The sequence below is a fragment of the Condylura cristata genome, unplaced genomic scaffold (genome assembly GCF_000260355.1).
Source record: "Condylura cristata isolate star-nosed mole 26May11 unplaced genomic scaffold, ConCri1.0 scaffold00024, whole genome shotgun sequence".
Taxonomy (NCBI): Eukaryota; Metazoa; Chordata; class Mammalia; order Eulipotyphla; family Talpidae; genus Condylura; species Condylura cristata.
In genome coordinates this window covers 25,462,849-25,486,741 of record NW_004567125.1, presented here as the reverse complement: position 1 = coordinate 25,486,741, position 23,893 = coordinate 25,462,849, and the positions used below count along the sequence as shown (strand labels likewise).

At 41.3% G+C, this 23,893-nt stretch overlaps 1 protein-coding gene across 1 annotated transcript in view; it reads right to left on the bottom strand.

The window, feature by feature from the left end:
- The window catches only part of LAMC1 (laminin, gamma 1 (formerly LAMB2)), a gene marked incomplete at its 5' end in the record, with an annotated part of 119,916 nt that overhangs the window by 3,259 nt on the left and 92,764 nt on the right, over positions 1–23,893 (bottom strand). Inside the window, 18 exons of the mRNA XM_004688551.2 lie at positions 1,729–1,887; positions 3,271–3,470; positions 4,794–4,908; positions 5,131–5,280; positions 6,497–6,641; positions 7,140–7,277; positions 8,025–8,104; positions 8,495–8,700; positions 12,171–12,327; positions 12,906–13,084; positions 14,024–14,166; positions 14,985–15,138; positions 15,557–15,802; positions 20,039–20,227; positions 20,351–20,572; positions 22,726–22,838; positions 23,025–23,214; positions 23,306–23,428. Coding sequence (XP_004688608.2) covers positions 1,729–1,887; positions 3,271–3,470; positions 4,794–4,908; positions 5,131–5,280; positions 6,497–6,641; positions 7,140–7,277; positions 8,025–8,104; positions 8,495–8,700; positions 12,171–12,327; positions 12,906–13,084; positions 14,024–14,166; positions 14,985–15,138; positions 15,557–15,802; positions 20,039–20,227; positions 20,351–20,572; positions 22,726–22,838; positions 23,025–23,214; positions 23,306–23,428 — 2,909 coding nt within the window. The remainder of the gene's footprint in view (positions 1–1,728; positions 1,888–3,270; positions 3,471–4,793; positions 4,909–5,130; positions 5,281–6,496; positions 6,642–7,139; positions 7,278–8,024; positions 8,105–8,494; positions 8,701–12,170; positions 12,328–12,905; positions 13,085–14,023; positions 14,167–14,984; positions 15,139–15,556; positions 15,803–20,038; positions 20,228–20,350; positions 20,573–22,725; positions 22,839–23,024; positions 23,215–23,305; positions 23,429–23,893) is intronic.

The window sequence follows — 23,893 nt, the reverse complement described above, 5'->3', positions numbered from 1 at the left end:
TTGGCACATATGACACATACACACATACACACTGCCACTATATTGGCATTTGTACTTCCGCTATCACTCTGCTGCATAAAAAAATTAGGAGTATACCAAAAAAACTCACAAGTCACATACTAGAGTAACATGCTTGCCATGATTTACAACAGTTCACCTAAGTACACCAAGACAGATGAATGGACCAGGAAGAGGAAGATGTGGTACATATGCAAATGGAATACTATTCAGCGATCAAAAAAAGATAAACACTCTCTAAACATGTATGGAGATGGAAGGGATTACATTTAGTGAAATAAGTTAGAAAGAGAAAGAGGAACACTGAGCGGTACCACTCATAAGTGGAATTCAGGGAAACCAAACAAAGGACCAGGGAAAATCAAACAAGAACTAGCCTAGAAAGCTGACATTAGAACTGAGGCTACCAAAGGGGAAAAGGGGAAGATGAAAAACAAGGGGAGGAAGTGCAGCGGGTGATTGTGTAGGACGAGGGGTACAGGATGAGGGGGGTTTGGTGGTGGGCCTGGTGTGGTAATACCACCTGAAGGGGGAGATTCTGCACCTCTAACACACAAGCAATGATGCAAACCATTGTGATGGGCCCTCCTCATGGCGCAACAGGTTAAAAAGCACAGTGCTGTGGAGCTGCCCTCGGCCACTGCAGCAGGAGTTCGATTCCCAGCCAGGGAGCTGACCCACATGGCCCGGCAGACCTCTCCTGTCTCACCCACTGCTCCCCTCAGCACTGTATTTCAGTCAAAATGCTTGATCTGCTCCCTACTCTGTTTCTGGTGAATTTTCTCACTCCCTCACACCTCTGGCCTGTACCCCAGTTCTTGTATGCATAAAAAAAAAAAAAAAAAAAAACTGTTACCTCAGTGAAAATTAAAAAAAAAAAAAATGCTTGTACAGGGATGCTTCCCATTTTCACAGCCCTAGATTTTTGTTACATAGGTCAACAGGCTTAGCATTTCTAAATTCCATCCCACCATGAAAATGATCCTCTGTAAAGGCCTGTTTTTTAATGGGAGTGGAAGAAGGGGCCCTTCCTTACACAGAAAGTCTGCAATTTAAAAGGTTCACATCTACTGTGACTGAGAACACTGACCTGGAAAGGAATTGTTTCCTGTGGCTCCATGGAAGTCTTTCAAGAACAACAGAAAAATAGAACCTAGTTCTTCATTGGGCCTTACATTCACAATTTTGCTACAAATGGGGTTATGTTTACACATCACCACAAATGGTAAAAATCAAACTGGAGATAAGCTTGGTGTGTTTTGGGGTGGAGATGATGAATGCCACCTTCAAAAATTGCCTTTTACACAAGAAACTGGTCTTGCCTCACAAGGCAAGTTATGGGGAGCACAAGAGTAGGAAGGAAATAAACTTCGCATTCCTCTTTGTTCCTTGTTTTTATAGCATTTACAAATCATCCATTCAAAAATAAAAATACATGCTTTTGAGTGTCCTAAAACCTCAGATGTTTAAAACAAACTTTTGCTTTTAACTGAGAGTAGCTTTGGTACAGGGCAGTTGTGCAACAACCTGGCAGAAGATCCAAATTCTTTCTCTTCTCTGTTAAGTTACAGGTCCAATTCTTGACCAACAATCACAACAAAGAAAATGGAAGTCAATCTCAAAAAGACTCTTCTCCACAAGTTGGCGATCCCTGTCATTATTAAACACCCCTACTCTCTGCCCCTGAGCAAATAGGCAAACCGCTCTCACCATCCCTGCCATCATCATGTCCTGGTCGGCATCCTCTTGCTTCCGCTTCAGCTCCTTTTCTGCTTCTTGTAGCTGTTTCAACATATTGTTCACATCGTTATCCAGGTCTGTGACTTCTGCAAAAGTCCTTTCAGCTTCTGCCTTGGTGCTGGTAGCATTCTAGGCACAAAGCAAACAATTGCTATTTCAACACTGCTAATAAAAAAAAAAAAAGTTTCTTTTCTTGAGTATGTCCCCACTTCTTTTATAATCTATAAAATGGTTCAAAAATCCAGAAAGTAGTTTATACCCAATGTTGACTTATATTATCATTTATTTGGGCTCCAAGCAATAATAACAAAAAGCAACATTACCACCTAACATAATTGCATGTTATCAGTCATTTTCATTTGTGTCCTGTTATTTAATGCTGGCAACTTGCTCTTCTATTGCCAGTTTTAGTTAAGGTCACTCAGCTACCAAATGGCAAACATTTAAATGGTGTGTACTTCGTATAACATCATGTTGGTTAAACTCTTTCACTTGGATACATTTTCAATTCAAAGCTAGAAGGTTCTACTTCGCAGGTGATCATAATAAAAAAAGCATTTATTGCCCTCCCTGGTGGTGCAGCGGGTTAAAGCACTGCACTGAGAAGCTAAAGCCACTTCCACATGAGTTCGATTCCCAGGTGACCACATGGCGCGGCAGACCTCTCCTGACCTGCCCACTGCTCCCCTCAGCAGTGTTCTTTGTCGATCTGTCTGTTCTGCTCCCCCCTCTGTCTCTGGTGAAGCTTCTCACCACCTGAGCCTCTGGCCTGCACCCCAGATCTGTATGCACAAATAAATAAATCTTTAAAAAAAAATTTAAAAAATAAATAAATTTAAAAAAATGTTTAAAAAAGCATTTATCCTGAGATACGAGTATTTTTATACAATATAATAAAAAACCCAACTGTTCTAAAGAAATTAAAAAATGCAAATCTCAAATATAATGTTAGAATTAACTCCAATCTTTCCTTAAAATAAAAAAAAAAAAGACTGACCTTGAAGAAGGAAAATGCCACCCAGAAGAAATTATTCTTGGTTGAAGGAGCCCCTAGTGTAGCAGTTACAGAAATTCTAAGTACTTAGCTGTGCAATTTCAAGGAGGGGCTTGATGGTCATGATGGCTTGGCACTCTAAACCAATTTGCACAAAAAACTGTTCATGTCAAAGAACGGTGCTTACTTAGCAAGAGGGTGCTTTTTGGTTTTGTTTTGTGGGTGAGGGCTCTAGGAGCCCCTGAAGCCACCTCACTCAGTATAATTCACCCTCCACTTAGACATAGCTGAAATTCTAGCAAAAAGGACCCTTCTACATTTCTCCCTTGTCTATCAATGTTATTCCTACTTTAATGTCCAGTTCAAAAAGAAAATGGATGGTGTGAGATAATTTTATACTGAGGAAAGAGTTTGCCAAGACTGATGGGGGTCGGGGGGGGGGGGGGGGGGCGGCGTGTACAGCAACTGAAACATGATGACTATGAGCAGAGACTGTTTGGAGGCAAGGGTGTGCTCACCTTTTGGATGGCGCTGGCAATTCTCTCAGCCTCATGGGCCTTGTCCTTAGCCTCGGTGGCATCAGCAGCAGCGTTGCCCAGAGCCAGCTGAGCTTCCCTGGTCTTTTCATTGGCTTCAGTGATAGTCTGGTTGATGGCAGGAATTCTCTTTAGAGCCTCCTCTGCCGCTGTCTTGTTGTCATTGACTCTCCTATCAAAATCTAAAACAAATCCAAGAAATTCATTTGAATTGAACACTCAGCACGGGGCCTCCCTGGTGGCCTAACTATCAGAACCATCACCACTACGGCCTGAGTTCAGTAAGCGAACTTACATGAGGCAGCAGCCTCTCCCGCCTCACCTGCTGTTCCCTTTAGCAGTGTATTTCAGCAGATCTGTCTGTTCTGCTCCCCACTCTGTCTCTGGTGAATCTTCTCAACCCCTACACTTCTGGCCTATACTCTGGTTCTTCTATGCATAAATAAATAACTAAAAATAAATCTTTACAATAAATAAACTCAACAACAAAGAAGGGAACCTTTTGAGGGAACTGAAAATCAGGGAGAAAAAAAATGAATATGATATGAACTGAAATCTTAGAAAAGTACATGGCTCCACATGGAGTATTCTCATGAAGGAATCTGCTTCTAGAAAGCAAATTCTTCCTTGAAAAATGAACTTACGCAAAGTACTGAATATGGTACTAAGCTGAGCTTTATGTGCCTGCAATGCATACACCGTAGCCATTTTTTTATAAAGATTTATTTATGTATGCATACAGAACTGGGGTACAGGCCAGAAGTGCAGGGGCGGTGAGAGGATTCACCAGAGTCAGAGTGGGGAGCAGAACAGGCCAATTGACGAAATACACTGCCAAGGGGAGCAGCAGGCAGGTCAGGAGAGGTCTGCCGCGCCATGTGGGTCACCTCTGGGGCAGAGATCGAACTCATGCTGAAATGGCTTTAGCTTCTTAGTGCTGTGCTTTAAACTTGCTGCGCCACCAGGGAGGGCCCGCTGAATCACTTTTATATGTTAAAAATATTGAGGACTAAAGAGGCAGACCATGTGCCCAAGGCCTCATAGTGAGAGGTGGGTCAAAGATTGGACTCCGACTCCCCAGCACCTGAGCCCATACTTGCAACCGTATCCGGGAAAGTGCCTGCTTTTATAGAGCCTGTTGCTATTTTGTTAGCCTTGAGTCTAAAAGCAGAGAAAACGAGAGATAACAATCTCTACTTAGCCACATAAATCAGCTGAACAGGCACATCTTGATTACATGAGTCATCCTAACATGAGAAAATGTCCTTGTTTTTGTTTTCATACTAAATTATATAGGGGTAAAATGGCATGAGCTCTGGGATTTTTCTTTGAAATACTTCAATGTAAAAAAAAAGCATGGCAGCTATGGGGGTTGTTTACACTATTATCTTTTGTAGGGTGTCTGTTTGGAGAATCTCATGGTAAAAATTAAAAAAATTAAAAATAAAATGAATCACCCTAGTACAAATTAATTTACCCTGGTATTTGATTTAACCCTTTCCTACCTTTCAAGTTGTTGAGAATGTCAGTAGCTTCCTGTAAGGTATTCCGTCCCTTTTTAGCAGCTTCTTCAGCGAGAGCTTTGGCAGCATCAGCTCGTGCCAGAAGTTGGTCTGCGGTCTGCAAAGCAAGTGGTGGGTCAGAGTGCAAGCCCTCTGAGACCAAGGGCCTCCACCCACCCCCCCCTCACAGGCTGGCCCGGGCATCCAGCAGAGGGCCCTCCCCTGAATCCACAGTGCTTTGCTGCCTCTGTAGGGGTGGGGATGTGACAGGCACAGCTTACACCTGAAACACCTTCAAATTCTGCCTCAAAAAATGGAGCTGCCTGCAAGTCAAGCCAACCTGTTGTTCTGTCTTTCCTTTCTCCAGAAGGTTCTTTACTTCCAGTTCCTTCCCTCTCATGTCCTCTCTGAGGTCCTCATAATCTTTCAACTTCTGGTCAATGAGTCGATCCAGATCTTCGGCTTCCTTCTTTATTTTATTTGCCTCATTCTGTGAAAATTAAGTATGGTCATTACATTTTAGATAAAACTGATGAGAACTAGACTAGCAACTCTGTAACATTAAGTACTCAGTATCTATTTAAAATGGAACAACATAGGTCAAGACTTTATGGAACATTTAAAAACATCAAGATATAATTTATACAGTGTGGTACGCACAGTGCTGAGCTTGACAAGTTTGGACAAATACATTATCTGCCTAACAACTAACATCCCGATCAAGCCACAAAATATTTCCACCAAGGACATTCTCTTGTATCCCTCTCCAGTCAATTTCCACACCTACTTTTTTGACAACACAGCTACCGCTAGTCTTAGTTCAGCATATGTTAGTTTTGTCTACCCTCAAATATCATAGAAATAGAATCGTATTTCAGGCTGAAAACACCTAAATCGTTATGGTTAAAAATCAAGTCAATTCCGCGGGGATTACAATTGAGAGGAAAAAAAAAAAATGTACAAAATGATGTAAAAATAAACTTGTATAAAAAAAAATCAAGTTAATTCCTTGGATGTAAGAGTAACTTAGTGAATTTCAAGTTTAATGTAAAAATGACATCATTTTTCTAAAGCCCAATATGAGGAGTCACAATTAGAATAATCGTGATTGTAATAAAAATAGATGAAAATAAAATGCTACTAACCTGAATATTCAAGAACATTCTGGGAGTTGTTTCATCTAAACAACCCTTTTTGTTTTTTAATTTTCTTACATCATTGTTCATTTTGGTACAATATTTGATTTCTCCCCTCCACACAATTCTCCCATCACCAAATAACCCATGAATCAACACCACAGTCCCCTGTACTCATCCCTCTCCTGTTTGACCCCTTCCCGCCTCTCCCACTACTATTGCCTAAGAGCTATATAAACGCATCCTGTTATTGACCTCATTCTCTCCCAGAGAATGCCTGAAAGTAACAGTGTAGGTGTATTCTGCCTTTAATTAATCCTAATATATTATGATTTGGATTTATATTAAAGATCTGGAGTGATTACTCATATCACAAAGTAGCCTTTGCTATTTAATATTTATAATCATAGGACTCTTGACTAAATTATAGTAACTTTAGAGATATGTACCTGTGATGGTTCAGGGCAATTAGAATGGTGTGTGTGTGTGTGTGTGTGTGTGAGAGAGAGAGAGAGAGAGACAGAGACAAGAGACAGCAGAGCTTGGGGCATACTAGCTGTCACCCCATACCTCCAGTGCTTCTGAGTCCACAGGGGTGAGCTGGGCCACACTGGCATAGATCTCCACAGCTTTGTCGCCAGCCTTCTTGGCTTCCTCAAGGATGCGGGCAGCCTGCATCTCCAAGTCTTGTGAGATGTTCTTTGCTTGTTCATACCTAAGGAACCAAAGATGTGACTCAATGAAAAACTTCAGATGCTTTTAGCATCATACTGTTAACCAGATTCATGCTTGTTTAAATCATTGGCACTAGTTCAAAAACTCAAAGAAAGTATTATACTAAAATGCTTTTATCAAGAGAGCTTAAATTTATATTTGATCTTAATGCTTCTACTTATAATGTATGGTTTATCATCTACTTTCTGATTTGGACACTTTTATTAATAGCTGACACTGAAGAATGTTTTCTCTACTTACTATATGATAGTTTTCTCTTCATTTAGGCAGAATTTTAAGTATCCTGGTGAGTCTTATTATCAACCTCTGCAGCAGCAATAATTAAATCAAATAAAAACTCTATAACTAAGTGTGATTAAACTAAAGAAATTTTCCTTCATAAATGCTTCCCCTGTATCCAGCCTCATTTAAATTTTCACTGAACTGGTACGACATGAGAATAGCTGAAGGGCTATGAGCCCTGTTAAATTACACTCACTTTCTATTAAGCTCATCAATCTCCAATGCTGTTTGATTTTCTCCTGCCAGTGTCTTCAAAAGCAGATCATATGCTTCCATTGATGTGTCATTGGCTGTCTTTGCAACTCGTACAATGTCATCAGCTTCTTGCTTATGGCTGTATAGCACAAAAGAATAAAGAAACCATGAAACACAATCATCTTATAGGGAGAGAAAAAAATTTCAGTATGCACACACACATGCACACACACACACATATCCTAATGTGGCCAGAGTTTACAGAGAAGTATGTAAAATCTAATAAATTTGGAATTTTGCAATCATTCAGTGGGGCTGAGTTTATAAATAGCATTCTTTAATATGAGAAAATGTTATTTTTCATGAAAACTAATGGTATAAAATTTATTGGGGGTCACTTCATATTTGTTTATATTGTCTTTATTTTGGGTTGTTGGAAAAGTCATGAACATATTTTTTCTTTGAAAATTAATACCTTTTGGTAAAAATCCATTTAATAATTAGAAAAATTAATAACTAAATGTTGCTGAGCATCTTAGTTATCTACTACACTTTAAGATTTCAAAACTAAAAATCTAAAAATACTGTTTTTCTTGAAAAACTGCAAGTATAATTTTCTCCCAAATCATTGTATTTGTTTTCACTTTTGGGATTTCATTTAATATATGTTATTTTTCCCCAAAATCAATGAGTCTTACAATAAAAGGATCATCATATCTAATAATGTATTTTCATATTCATGGAAAATATTCACATTTCAAAGTAAAGAGAAGAAAAGTACACATGAAGCTGATGACATTTCAGAAAAGAAAGCAAACCCTGCAAAGTGGCCATGAGGAAAGGGTTTGTGGGTGTAGCACCTTGAAGCCACCACTTAACCATTTACCGTTCAGCCAGCCTTCGTGCCTCTTCTGCCAAAAGAGTCATGTTGTTTGGGTCTCCTGTAGATTCTGGCTGAGTAATTGACTGAAGAGGAAATGAACAAAAGCATTTATCCCAAAAGACTGAATAATCTACATTTAAAAAAGCAAGTGTGGATGTTAAAATTTTATTAGGTTATTTGGCAAAAAGAATGCCTGTTAATTTTAGAAAGGGATAAAGGAAATTTAAACTGCCTAGAGCCACAGAAGGAACAAAGCTGGGAAAAGGTCCCTGCTCTAGAAATAGATGCCGTGGGGTCTCTACCCAGTTAATGGAACTAACTCATGACCGCTATGAGCAATACAGCCTTCCCTCTCCATGCTGACAGACAAATGAAAAGATGCAAGTTGAAGTCAGTTAAAGAAGCACTGCACTGCCATGCTTGCTGCAGTTTACAGGGGTGCTTGCTCCCGCCTCAGACTGGCACACACTCACCACGTTGGCAACGGCCATCTTTGCTTTTTCAAGTTCTCTGGATGCGATTTCAATCAACTGCTCTGTGCTCTCTACCCGGGAACGTGCTTGTTCAGCCAAGTTTCCAGTGTCCTCAATGGTATTCCGGATATTCTGCAAACGGCTAATTTGGCTGGAAAGGGTATTATTTACTCTCTGGAGGCGATCCATCAAATTCTGGTCCACATCTGTAATGGCATTGCAGAAGAAAGTTCACATGTTATCTGACAAGAGGACGTATCATCTCACAAGGAGTCTGAAGCACTGCTCATCTGGACCCTTTCAAACCCTGCACCTTTCTGATCAATGTGCCTGTGGCCCCTGGGAGTGCTGGTCAGTCTCTCCTGTGCCAGGCAGTTCCTCCACAGTTACGCTCCCTGCACTGTCTCCCTGTCTCCGGCTTTGTTGTGTCTGACCCTCTTTCTTATCCATCATCACAGCCTCTTATAGAATGGTTGACAAAGATCAACAGGTCTGGCAGCCTAGAAGTGTTTGATAAAGACTGATTTAGACATCCTAGTACATGACAGATTTAATTATAAAGATCAATATTGTTGAAAGCACCGGCAGCCTGACATTTTCTAAATTATATTTTTCTAAACTGGAAAAAATGTTTCTAAAGCAGGGCGTGAAATATGACAAATTAAAATTCCACTGTAGATTTTAAACTGAAAGAGATGCATGCCATCACTCCCTACCCCTGGCATATCCATGTCATTTAAAAAAAATCTGATTATTGCTTTTGACTAGTTCTTCAACTTGTTCTTTATTAAATTCCCCATTCAATTTCAAGACTGTGCTTGGGTCCTAATACATTCAAAGATAACTGTAAGCCCATGCAAGTATAACTTTTTCATTATTAAAATTCTGATATCATAGGCTGTCTTTAATGTGAAAGAGCCATTAAGTCCTATTTGAAATAGACCAGCTTCTATTTCAGCATAATATTCAATGTTGGCAATGAAATTTTTAAAGCAAGCTTAAAAAGATGAGGGGTCAAAGTTAAGACCAATAAAGTTGATTACAGGTTTGGAAAGTAACACCCTGTAAGCACTGCTCCCAAAAGCATGTGTGAAGCTGGAGTCCAGCACAACTGCTGCCTGCTCTATGCAGTGACCTGATCAGGTCCTTTAACAATCCAGAGGCTGAGGATGCATGTCAGCCACTGAGGTTAGCAGGTCCCTTCCCTCAGGCTCTCAAAAGTATGACAGATACAGTTCTCTCTGGCCAGTTTTTCAGAAGGACAATAGTATGTGAAAAGAGAATAGATAACCTATTATCCTACAAAAGAGAATAGGTAATTTTACAAAATCGGATGCCTTCCAATTCCAATGTCTAATTTTAAGACCTAAACGGCTCCTTTTGAATCTACAGAATAAGCCAAGTTTAAGGTACAAATGAATACTTAGGGATAGTTTTAAAAGATCAAGCATGAATTTTGTTTTTATTCTCGGCTAGTCTGAGCCTAAGTGGGAAAGGTCAGCCAGGAACTCCAGGAAGCCGATCTAAGTGGAAGTGGGTAGAACCCTGGGCCCATGAAACAGGGCCCCCAAAGAGAGCAGGAGCAGCAGCAACCGTTCCCCTCCTGCCCCCATGCCAGAGGGCGCAAGGCGAGTTCTGATGGCCATGGCTCTTATCACAGCTTCTGTCCAACAGAATCACCCACTTGGGCAGAGGACAGGTAGACTCTGTGGTCCAAGGGGCGGGAGATGCAGCTGGGGCCGCTGGGGGCTGCCTGGCATGAGGCGATGGCAGTTCTGGCAGGTCTCCCTCCCACCTGCTGCTGGTGCTGGCCCAGCACTGTGTGCCAAGCCCACCACTCAGGCAGAATAACTGATACTTAAGAATGACAACTCACATTCGAGCCATCAGTGTTCATGGTAGGTGTGAATTTGTTGCCTTAATACATGAATGAAATAACATGTCATAAGCTGAAAACTGAACATCCTTAAAAAAACTACTACTGTTTATGTAGAGTATGAAACATTTAAATCCTTCATTTGTGCTGAAGACGTAAGATGCCATAAGGCCTTAAGATGAAATAACCACTACCAAAACAAAAAATAAACAGAAAACACCTATAGTTAATACAAGCTATTGAGCTCTGGTTTTATTATTTCTCAAAATGTGCCTCATGGACCAATTCCTGGATTCTCACATGAAAAACACAAAGCAAACTAGCCCAAACCAGATGTAACCAATGAATCCCTTCTCTGGTTCAGTAGTTTTATAAAATCAAACTTCTATACATTAGGGATATTTGCATTAAGAAATCAACAAATGTATTTCATTTCTGTTGACCTGAATTTTGAAGGATTCTAACTCCAAGTGAGTTAGAGATTCCTAAATCAATAACCAATAATCATTTCACAATGTAAGTATGCTGAGTCATGCAGTACACAAAACTTATACATCAGTGCTTTCTGTCAATTCTAATTCAATAAAGCTAAAAAGAAAATAGTGAAGCTGACCACTGCAGTCCCAGGTGTGCTCGTGATGATGTGTCAAGGTGACTGTGAGTAACTGAGAACACCTGGGTGTCAGGCCCATGGGCGAGCCCCCAAGCAGATGGGAAGCCAGACAGACGGTGACACCTGCATGAAGGTGCAGGTCCTCAGTCCTCTTTCCACTGTTGGTGTTACTACAGTGGGCAAGCACTAAGTGTAAAAAGGACCTGTGCAAGTTTTAGAAAAAAATCTCTTTCCAGAGACTAAGAAGTGAAAATAAAAATTTTAAGTGCTTATAAAAAGCAAACCAATTATTTAAACTAACTTGACCTTCAAGGTTTTAAAAACAAACTTTCTTTTGAAGTCATTTCATTTTATTTTTTAAATTAAATTTGTTGGCCACTTACACAGCTGTATGACTCTAAGGTTACATTTTTCCTCCTCCACATGGACATGTGTTCCACTCACCTTCTGTGCCATTGTCCTGTCCCCTTCCTTTCTAGAGCCCCTTCTTCCACCCCCATTTCCTCTGGTAACTAGTATATTTTTTCTAAGTGTAAGATTATTTTTGTAAGTATATGTGTTTTTGGTTATTTATATTCCACAAGTAAGTGAAACCATCTGTTATTGGTCCTTAACTTTCTTAACTTTAATAAGGTATTTAAAAACAAACAAATTGCTTTCTAAATCTTGAGTCAACCTCTTCTCTGCTTATCATCCTGTCTCATCAGTTAATGTACAGTGGACTGAACTATCTAATTGCAAAGGACATTACATATATAATATCTAAAGTGTATGTCTTCATAGAGTGTTACCTCCATATGTGTTTGTTAACTAGATAATTTCAAAGTACACCCTAGTTTCTCATCTTAGTTTCATAAATACTAAGTGTTATATATTTGATAGCTAGCTGTTCACTTCATAATTGAAGATCACAATTTTCCCTGCAAGAATCCTTTTCAAAGAAATAAATCAGGGCATAAAATAAATACTCCCTCACTAGAATGAAGAAAAAAAATCAAAGGTCATGTATTCTACTTAAAATAATGGACAGTAACATTGCATATCTGCAATGATTTTTAAAAAACTTTTAAAAAAATCATTACATAAAATATCATTACATTATAAAATGTTTGAAATATATAAAAATACTTGTGATAGCTTCAATATGCTGGAGAATAACCTTATGCTTATTATGCCTTAAAACTTACCCTTGACATCCTGGGCCTCACGAAGGAGGTCCATAACCTCTCTCTCTGCTTGTCTGAGTCTATCCTCAAATGCTTGATCCGTCACCGCCTCGTCCCCGGTTCCGAGGTTTGCTATGAGATTCTCCAATTCCCGGAGTTTTGCTCGATGATCAGCCACCTAAATGTAATGAAGGAAGCCAAGGGCGAGCAGGAATATGAGTGTTCCTGAAGTACTGAACCTCCTGCTGAGAGATCAGTTGCACTTGAATATACGTAGGCCCACACATTCCCTGCATGTTTGCTGCTAAGTAGATCCCAGGTAAATTTTATTTCTTTGACTTCCAAAGAAAATATGCCAGACTCATTCCTTTAACCCTAAACAACACACACTGACAACTCCCAGTTCTGACCGCTCCCTTGTGCTTCAGATTACTCCTGTGCAGGAAAATTTTGCCTTTCACTCCTTCTCACTGGGCTGCCCCTGCTTCTCCAAACCTTCTCATCTGCAGTGTATTTCCTTAGAGCCATAATAGAAAGTGGTTCAATTCTTTGTATTCTTTCTGGCACTGATTTCTTTACTTAGTTCTTACTGTCTACCAACTGGAACAAAAGTCTCTGAGAATAGGGACCATATCTCTCTTCTTCACCACATTTTATCCAGAACTTAATGTGCAGTAAGCTCACATCTGATGGCTGATGAATGAATGAATGAATGAATGAATGAATGAATGCATGCATGCACTATGAACAGCTTACCTTGTCCTTTACCAGTCGGTAACATGCTGGACATTCCTGGCACCCAGGCCAAGACCGATTGTAGAAATAATTCTCTTCACACTGGTCACAGCGATTTCCCACAAAGCCTTCTCTGCATTCACAACGACCATCATCTTTGCACTGGAGCGAAAGAGACCCCTCTGGGTGACAGTCACAGGCTGCAAAACAGAGGGGAAAGAGCACATAATAAGGCAAGAAGGGAGTCTTCTTTAACTCAGACTAACACTGATAACTGACTATACACTTTCATTAAGCAGAGACTTCTTAAAAAACAGGGTATTTTATGGGAATTTAAATGATTAAGAGTGCCTGGCAGTGAAAACAGAAAATTTTAAAACACTAGCCAGTTTTAAGAAAAATATGTATCTTTTCAAATGACTTAATAATTATAGAATCCAGCCTATTAAACAAAGCAGTGTCCTTTTGTACACTTTATAAATTCACTTCTATTCATCTCCCCATTGTTTTATTACTATTGTCCCACTAAAACCAGAAAACCTAGTGCTAATGCGTATTTTGCATTATTTTATATGTGTTTACTCACTTTGTTCTCTGAATTGAATAAAAGGCAGTATGCTACATTCCACAGGAAAAATGAAGGAATTCAGAAAGCAAAAGCCCAAACAGTTCTGAGTCTAATTCCAGGCAAGTGTTTATGCCAAGAAGCAGATGTTTACACATGGCCACACCGAAAGGGCCCCCAGGCTGGGAAGTGACCACAGCCAGTGAGTCAACCAGCCCACAGTGAGAGAGTCTCCAGCTTCATTATCAGCACCAAGAATTTGATCAGTGAGAGGGTCTCCTCAAGCACAAGGGCAGGGATCAATAATAAAAAGGAGACTTTGGAAAAATAGAAGGCTGGTAAAAGGAAGAATCAGAAAACAGCACAATGACATAAACTAGGTGGTAAAGAAACCAGAACAGCTCTCAATCCCCAGAATTCTAGAAAAGCATAATGCTTTGGCATCAAACAAAGCATCAATAAGGACTCGGGTCGCTCTGACTGTGAGCCGGTGGCCTAGACTCCAAGTCTGCCCAAGTCCTTTCTGACCAGAATCAGGGGAGACTTAGGGTTCCGTGCCACCAGCGCCCCTTACGTTTGCAGCCTTCAGGTCCAAACCCAAAGTGGTTGACCTCGCAGCGCTCGCACTGCTGTCCTGTGATGCCAGGCTGGCACTCACACTGGCCAGTGTGGATGTCACACTGCCCATTGGTGGAACCCAAAGCATGGCAGTTGCACCTGAAAACGGAACACATGACATTTCCAGGGTAAGAAAAACAGAGCTGTGGTAAACCATTTCTTTTAAGATTTATTTATTTGTGCATACAGAACTGGGGTACAGGCCAGAGACTTAGGGGCAGCAAGAGGCTTCACCAGGGACAGAGTGGGGAGCAGAACAGGCAGATTGATGAGGTACACTGCTGAGGGGAGCAGCGGGCGGGTCAGGAGAGGTCTGCCACGCCTTGTGGTCACCTCCGGGGCAGGCGGGAATTGAACTCATGTGGAAGCGGCTTTAGCTTCTCAGTGCTGTGCTTTAACCCGCTGCGCCACCAGAGAGGGCCCAAACCATTTCTTTTTTTTTAACCTTTCCAACTAGGACCAATATATTTGGTATTGAAAAACTAAATGTTATGGGTTTTTAGGCCACTGAGGCGCAAGTCATTTTCATGAGTTTTATGCAAGGCGTTCCTTTTTGAACCTAACCCTACACACCCTGTTACTCCAAGACTCAACCACAGCCAGTGGCACCCCAACCTGGAATCCCCAGAATGCAACCCGAGGGTCAGACTAACCCCAGGTCCTCAGAGAGGACCCGGTTTTGTTTCTGAATGTTGCCCAGGTGATTGTGACTCAGCAGGAACCACGTACTCTATGCTTTCTGCCACTAGCTTGAATACAACTTCCCATTACTCCTGTCAGGGTACCTCATTGGTCTTAGACACTCCAATCATTCCTAAACAGAGGCAAGACAACTATTTTAATGTATGATGCTAAAAACTCATCTATTACATTAAAAACCCCACAAACAGACCCACAGAAGGCACCAGGAGCCTTACCTCTCGCAGCCCTGCCCACTTTGCAGGTTGTAGTACCCAGGATCGCAGGCCCCGCAGTCCCGGCCACTCACATGAGGCAGACATTCACACTGCCCGGTCACGGGGTTACAGCCACTCTGCTGCCTCACGGTCCCATAGGGATTGCAGCTGCAGGCTAAGGCAGCAAGACAGACAGCAAAAGATTCACATCACCTGAGAGAAATACTAAACCATCTACACTAGCAAACGATTCTCCAGCCCTGGGCTGGTCTGGACTGAGATGTGCTGCAAATGCTCTCAAGAACTGATGTGGGGAAACAAAAACATATACTGCGACTTTTTTTTAATAGGTAATTGCTGAAACGAAAGTAGTTAGCTATATTATATTAAATAAAAGACATTAGTAATTTAATTTCACTTGCTCTCTATTTTAATGTGTCTACTGGAAAACATTCAAGAAGTGGCTTGTGCTGGGTTTCTATAAAATGGCCTTGCATTTGACTAAATAACTGGAAAGCTCTAAAAACACCACACCATGGATTAGCAAAATAAGTGAGTACAATGGTGACAGAATCTGGCCCATGACGGCTTACCTTTGCATTTGTCAGATGGATTGAGAGCCAGGGGATTTCCAAAAAATCCGTCTTTGCATCGGTCACAATAGAAGCCGGCAGTGTTATAGATGCACTTCAGGCATTCTCCCGTCAAGCGGTTGCAATTTCCCACGGCGTTGGGGTCAATGTTGCCATTGCACTGGCACAGGCGGCACAGCCTCACCGGACCATTTCTGCCCAGAGGGTCTCCAAAGTAGCCGTCGTCACAGAGCTCACATCTCTTACCTGGGCATGAGATGATCTGATGTTATCAGAGAAGGGTCTTGGACATTTCTGGTACTACTGGCTACAAAGAGACTGCCTGTAAATTATCATTGGTACAAAGAGTGGAGTCTAACCATCAAGCAACCTGGTGCTGAGGACACGACACCAGCTGAGGGGGAATGAGGGTCGGCGCTGCCATCCTGGCACCATTCCAGACCAGCAGAATGGCCTTGGGGACACCTCCCTTTCCTTATCCGAAAGACCACACATGGTGTGTGTGTTTCCCTTCAACTGTCATGGGCTTCACTGAAATCACACACTAACAGTGCTTTGTAAGTGAGCTATGCACTAGCACAGTAACCTCTCCAGTCCTGGAAGACTACACTCCCTATCTGTTTTTGTGGATGACATCAGAAAGATGAGGTGCCACTCTCGATGCTCTAAGTTCCCAAACAACAAATCAGGATGGTTCTCTTCAAAAATAAAATGTATGTGCTAATCCTAGTGTGAGCAGTGTCTACTAGCCCAGAATTCAGCATTGTAGAAAAAGGAGGACCTGCACCTCATCACTGACCAGCACCCATTACAGCAAAGGCAACAGAGATGTTATGGAACTTGCCTTAAGTATCTACACACCAGGGCTCTCTTTCCAGTACACTGAACGTACTGCTTCTCTTCCTTTTTGCTACTTACCCACTAATAATAGGTCTGGCATGTGAATCTCTGTAGTTGATGGCCTAGGCTAGTCTAAAATTTCTGGAGAAGCAGAGAGCTATTTGTGTATTCACTCTATAAATATTTACTGAGCATCTACTATAGTCCAGCACTGTTTTAGGTGGCCAGGATGATATGGTGAACAAAGTACGTAAGGTCTTTGTTCTCACAAAGCCTATCCTGCCATTGGGGAACCAATCCAGAGACACACATAAATAAGATTTCTTTAGAGGAGAATATGCTTAAGAAAGTTAAAACAGAACAACATGCTAGAGTCAGGGTAAGGTGCTTTAGATTGGGTGGTTAAAGCAAGTCTCTGTAAATAGGAGGCATTTGGGATGACAGTGGAAGGTCAGAAGAAACCAGCCATGATGTTCCAGCAATGCAAGACAAGCTTGTGGAAGCAGTAAGCACCAACCTGTAGGCGACAGAAAGAAATTGAAAGGCTTAAGGTGCCAGAGGTGGTATTGAAGGGTTTTAAAAATAGTGTAACCTGATTTACATTTTAAAAAGGATTATTCTGGCTGCTATGTGCAGATGGAGGGCAGAGGAGCAGAAAGAGACAGGAAACCAATCAGGGAACTCCTCCAGGTAAGAAGACAGTGGTGTGGAGAGCAGGTTCTTAACAGTGGAGAAAAATGATCAGATTGAAGTGAGAATCAGTAGCACGTGCTGACCATGAATTTAGCTTCAGCAATTACTGAGATGAGTAACACTGGGGAAGGAGCAGTATTATACTGGAGAGAAGGGGAGAGAACTGAAGAGTTAGCTTGAACTTGTTTCAGTCTGAGATCCTGTTAGCCAATCAACATCAGGGCAAAAATAATGGCACATTCAAGTCAGGAAGACTTGCAGAGAAGTTTCATAAAAGTAACATCAACAAAGGTATGGACAAGTGTATGGAAACCACAAGGAAGTGTTAACACCTGGTGAGGAAATACAGGTTCCTGCCACCTGAGTCAGGGGTGAAGACAAAGAGTAGGCACTGGAGCATTAGGAGAGGGCAGGAAGCTAGGAGGACTTCTTTGCTTGGATTTAAAACATTACCAGACTCGCCCAAGATCTTTGTCTAGATGAGGACTAAAATGGCATTTTGGTTTTGCTGTTTCATCAGTTAACTTAGTTATTCTAGATGTGATCCATATGTAATATGTCTTAAAAATCTGTTTTGAATAAAACTTTGAAAATATCTGGTAGAAAACCTAAAACAGAGGTGATGGCAATCCATGAAAACCTCTCCCACCAGAATACTCTCTAGCGGCCACCCCTCACCTACTCTTTGCTCTCACACCTGAAACATAGGTTCAAATCCACTATACTATTTATATGAGTTGGGTGGAGTCATACAACTTTTTTATGCCTGCTCACAGTTTCCTCATCACCTGCTCCCAGAGGTGTGCTGCTCCCTCCCCTTAAGTTCTTGTGTCTGCATACCTTTATCTGAACTAGTAAGCAAATCGTATAGAATTTTTCTTGTCCATTTAAGCCCCTGAAGAGGAACCATTCCTTACTAATTCTTGTATTCCAAAACATTGCACTCAAATTTATTGAAAAAGAACAGTAGTAGCAGTAGCAACAATTTATCCCAAAAGACTATTTTAAAGAATAAATTAAATGCAAAATCACATCAGGTGAAGATCTCAGTGACTATCGGTAGTCAGGTAGTCATTCAAGTTCTTTCATAGTCCTCTAACAAAGAGCAACTGTTGTGTCTGCCATCGCTATTTATTTGTTCAATAAATATTTGCATTTCTTCAATGAACGCACTTGCCAGTCACTAAACTTCGGTGTTAGAGATATAAAAGTGAAAACCCCCCACAAAAATCTCTGCTCTCATGGAGTTTAAACTACAGGTAGAGAAGCATAAAGAAAAGACAGATAATAAACAAAAATATCAAGTAGCTATCAATAAAAAGTAATATAGGGGTTACAGGATACAAGGAGAATGGAAGATGGCATTGTTCTTTTACAGGGTTGATGCTATTTACGCCCTAACCAACATCCTCAAGAACTGCTATGAATAGTTAGGTGATAACATGTTTCACTGTCACATGTTACAGCATTAATACTTTATAGCATTTTCCAAGCACTATTACAATGTGTCCCATTAAGTGTCCCAAATGGTGTCAAGTCACCATTTGTATCCTTTAGAATAGACATGAGGTCTCCTCAATGCTTGTTTAATTTTACAGTGGGAGTCTGTACGAAACAAATGAGTGAAGGGGTCTCTCATCAAAACATCATGACAAGTCCTTCGAAGAGCAAACAGTGCCACTGGGATGCTAACCACGTGCTATGGCTTCAGAGCAAAGGGTCTCAGAGTCAAAGGTAGCCGGGCAGGGAGGGTTCTTTGAGGAAAATCTCGGGGGAAGTGATGCATCAGTCCAACCCCAGAACAAAGTGATGCATCAGTCCAACCTCAAAGAAAGTGAGATTTGGATAAGGAAAGTGGGGAACTCAGTTTGAAAAGAGAGAAGAGCACAAGGGGGTGGGGGGCCGGGGGTGGGGGAGGAGAAGCGGTACAGAGCATGCTGTGGGGAGTCAGGGATGGCCACGTCTGTGAGACTGGTGGGCCACTGTTCAGGAAACGGCCACACATATAAATCTACAGCAAATTCTGTTCCTGTTTCTCAGCTACCTTTAACAAGGCTTCCACCTCAGTGGAATGCCCTTGTGCTTGGTGAGGGTCAGGGAGCAGTGGCAGGGAGGGAGTGTTCTGAGGTTTCCCAACAACTACAATGTGTCTTGATGGGAAACAGAGAGACACATTAATGAGTTCAATGCTGTTCTGATTTTCACTTAGTTTCAAGCCCTGTAGCAATACCGCTTGAACAAAGTTTGCAATGGAGCCAAGGATTTTATCAGAAGCCTGACCAGAACCTCTGTCCACAGAAGGAGGGACATGGTCTCCAGCAAGCCTCAGCTCCTATGGGTCAGCACAGGCAGTTCCTCGTTTCATGTCTTATCAAAAAGAAACTCAGAGAATAGGAATGAAGATCTATCCAAACTGCAAAACTCTTCTCCCGACGGTGGCTCTAGTACAACGAACATCTAGGGAATCTAAAACTTGCCACTTTACATTGAGAATCCCAGGAAAGCCTTACCACCTAAAAATCAAGTTTTGGCTTTCATCCTATGAGACATGGTACATTGCAGTGACCTTCATTTCTGGAGTCCACCCCACTCCTGAGACATCCCAGCTTCTCCAATAACAAGCTACGCAGACTTGCTCAAGTCAGTCACTGTCTCTGGGCCTCAGTTTTATTAGCTGACATGAGGACAATAGCAAAACCTAGTGAATAATGCTGTGAGGATTCATGAGGCAGTACATATCAAAAGCTTAGAAAAGTATTTGGCCATGAATATGCTAGCTTTTATCTGTATCTGACATGCATTTTGGGAATCTTATACTAACCTGTTTCCTACAAAAGTTTTGCCTTCACAGAAACTGTAATCATTGAACCAAACAAAAAAATCCCAAATCCCTTCTTGCCAAGGTGCCTCTATGGATGGGCACTGCAAGGAGATGGGAAGAGCACTCACCTGTGGTGCCAGTAGGACAGTTGGTGCACACCACCTCCTCTGTCTTAGGCACAACAGCACAGCTCGAGCCCCCAGGACACGGGCAGGGCTGGCAGTCAGAGGAGGTGCCCATGGTTGAATCACCGTAGAACCCATCGCTGCACTTCTCACAGTGGGGGCCGGCTGTGTTGTCTCTGCAGTTACAAACACCTAGTGGGAGAATGGGTATCAGAGAGCAGGTTGGTGTGCAAATACAGAAGACAGTGAGCATTTCCTTCCCATCTGCTAAAGAGAACTGCAGTTTCTTGCAGCCACCAAAGAGTACCTTCTCACCTGTCTCGGAGTCACAGGTCTCACTGTGCCCATTGCAGGTACAGAGCACGCACGGACTGTATGGCCCCAGACTTGGGGTTTCTCTTCTGTAACCAGAGAGGCACATCTCACAGAACTGCCCTCCATAGCCCACAGGACAGGTACAGGATTCCACCCAGGTGGCAGGGACCCCAGGCCCAGGTCGAGCACTCGCCAGGGTGACATCATCCAAATATCCAGCACCTGTATATAGTGGGGGAAAGGAAATCACTGAACTCTGTTTCCCAAACTTAATGAAAAGGCAATAATGCTAAAGAGTAAGCAGACCCAAAATTCCAAAGATGAGCAACCATCTTGACTTGGAGATAATAACTAGAAAACAGCATTTAGAACAACCATGTAACACGTGGTACAGAGGAGCTGGGTTGCAACCTTACATGCTTAACACACTCTCACTCACACAGGTCTGCTGGAGTTTACGTTCTGCCCAATCACCAATTTGAAAAATGAAAAGCATTGGTCAATAATCTGAGGCAAAAAGAAATTAGGACAAAAATTTGGGTGACAAGAAGAGCATCAGTCTGTGTTTTTATTCTTTTGCTATAAAAGCAGGCACTGATTGTAAAGCTCGGAGACAAAGAAAAAGGAAAGCACCTGTCAACAAGTGACATTCAACTGTATTTTTGTCCTGCAAAGAACAGCAAAAATAAGTGAACGAGTTTTGAGACTGAAGGTAACCTCTGACAAACAGGTGATTATTCTGAAGCCATTCTGCCTGATAGCCAATGCCTTCTCATTTGAGAAGAAAATTGAAATGGTGCAAGTCTTTAGTCTAAGATGGTTCCTCCTAACAGCAGTGCACAGGGCAACAGAGCAGGAGGACGGTGTGCAAGAGGCAGCCTGCTTATCAGTTTCCCTTCATTTGCATTCCCCTCCTGTCTCCTGCAGTCACATATTTCAAGTGGTATCCCCATGTTATGAAACATTACTTGATGTTTATGTACTAACAGCTGACAACCTGAAACTGAAAGACATCTTTTCTCTTACTGCCTAAAACCGAGTTAATGTCTGTTTATGGTTTCTTTTCCCAGAAAGGTCATGAGAAGCCTCTCCACAGGTTAATGTGCTTCTACCTCTAAGCATTAAGGCTTGCCATTCCAGAAGTACTCTTCCTTCAAAATTCTGGCCCTACTCCCAAATTATCTGCCTTTCCCCCCTTGTTTTTTTAAATAATATAATAGTTTATTTTTACATCATTTTGTGAATTTTTTCATCTCAGTTATAGTCCCCATGGGCTTCCCATTATCAAATACCCATGTGCCATCACCATAGCTCTTTTCCCTTTTATACAGTAAAACTTAAAAAAAAAAAAAAAAAAAACTCTTCACCTTTCAATCACTTTCAAATCACACAACCTAACTATGCTTTCAATTTCTTCAAAAAGAAAGCCAACAAAGCTCTCACTGATGACTCCTCCTTACCCCCAATCTAAAGCCAGTGATGCTGCCGTCTTCTGGAACCTGTCACTTGTTTCTGTTCTTTACAATTCTCTTTCTGTGTCCTTAATTTACTGTGTTTTTAAAGCAAGCGTTATTTAATTCTTTTTTCCCTTGAGTCTCAGGGCATCATCCTTAAATACCTATGCTTCCAGGACTGATTTTACTTTTTCTCTACCTTTTGTCATATTTCCAAGCTTAAAAATTATTGCCCATGCTTTTTATTTTTATTATTATTTATTACTATTAAATGAGTGCCCAACTTTTAATTCTATATCTTCAGTTCAAACTTCTTTTCTAACATTTTAGAGCCATGTTTCTAACAATGTAAAAGACTTTTTCATTTGGTAACTCAGGTAAATGAAAGTTCAATGCATCCAAGTTGCTGACACTAAACCATCAACTTCCCCCAGGCAGGTCTGCCTTTCTATGAAAAAGTTCTTTTTTTTTTTTAAATACAAGAAAAAAATTTAAAGGGATAGCTTAAAATAGTTTTGCCTGTTTAAAATTGTAACAAAAGTTCATTCCATCACTTATAAGTTTTCTTGACTTAGTCAATGGTTAAATTATCAAGACTTTTAATCATTACCGTATTAATATAACTAGAAAGAAATGAAGGTTAAGCAGCTTGTGCCAGTAGAATATTTAAATAATTTAGAAGAATCTCTTTACATGTAATATAAACTCCACAGACCTATTATCAACTCACACTATTTACTAATTTTAGCAAATTTTCTTCAGGTCCTTGAAAGCAGTTAAAAACACATTTTTGTACATCATTCATGTATAAAAAATGAATCATTTTATACCATCGTCATGTTACAGTGATGAACTGCATTATCACGGATCCTTCCATCTGTATCTTTTAAAACAATTGTCCCAAGCTATATCATAACTTACTTCTTTCACTGTATGTTCCACGGATCTTGATAGCAGTTAAATTGTTTAGGAGCTTCTGAAATTCAAAAGGGGTAAGAGTAGGCCTCCAAGGGTAATCTGTCGCTTCATGGAGCCTGGAGAGAGAGAGAAAGGGCCTCATCAACTTCTATAAGGACAGTTCTAGAAGCAGAGACAGCATTCATTTCTTCTTTTAATGGCTCCAAGGATGCAATGCTTTAACAATTTAACCTAACAAAAAGTGAGTGTTGCTGAGTAGTCACTTGGAAAGGGTATAGGTGACCAAAAAAGATGGCCCCTACCTGAAGACATATTTCACCGCATTCTCACTAGGGTAGGAGTTGCTCTGAGCGATCAAGGGCACGGACACTCTCAGGCCAGCTCCTTCAAGCACCACATCTTCTGCAGAGAGGCGAGTGTCTCGCCTGTCCACTCGAAAGGAGAAGGAGAAGTTCTGACCATAACTCAGCACCTGTTTGCCCAAGAACTTCGCTGGAAGCAAACACAACAATGGTGCGTAAGAATGTGAGAATTAGACCACCAAGAGCCACAGCTGGCCAGATTGCTTTCTTGCTTCACTTACCAGGAGCAGTGAAGTACCTAGGAAAGTAGCTATCTGAGGTGACAGAGATATCTTGTCTCTCAGCAGACCACTCAAGTAATGCTTCAGAGCCGTCCCTCTGCTCCGCATGCCACCCGTCCTCATCTGCAAGCAGGACGAAGAGATGAAAACACGAGTGCCATGACACTTACATGCCCTGAATTCAATGGGCCCCTTCTATACCACAGAAACATAGAAAGTCATCAATAAAAGTTTCCAAACAAATGAATGCTATAATACTAATATATGCTATAACCATCAAACTATATATTTTTTTTCTATAATATTTGTACTCACTATGGAAAACTCTGAAACCATAGGTACCTTTTCATTAAATTACTTAGAAAGCAAAAATAAGAAGTCACATACATTAAGAAATATGAAGTATATGGCTCTCCCTGGTGGCACAGCTGGCTAAAGATCAGCACTGCAAGCGAGCTGCAGTTGCTTCAGTGTGAGTTCGATCCCCAGCCCCGAGGGTGATCCACATGGCAAAGCAGACCTCTCCTGACCCACCCGCTGCTCCCCTCAGCAGTGTACTTCATCGATCTGCCTGTTCTGCTCCCCATT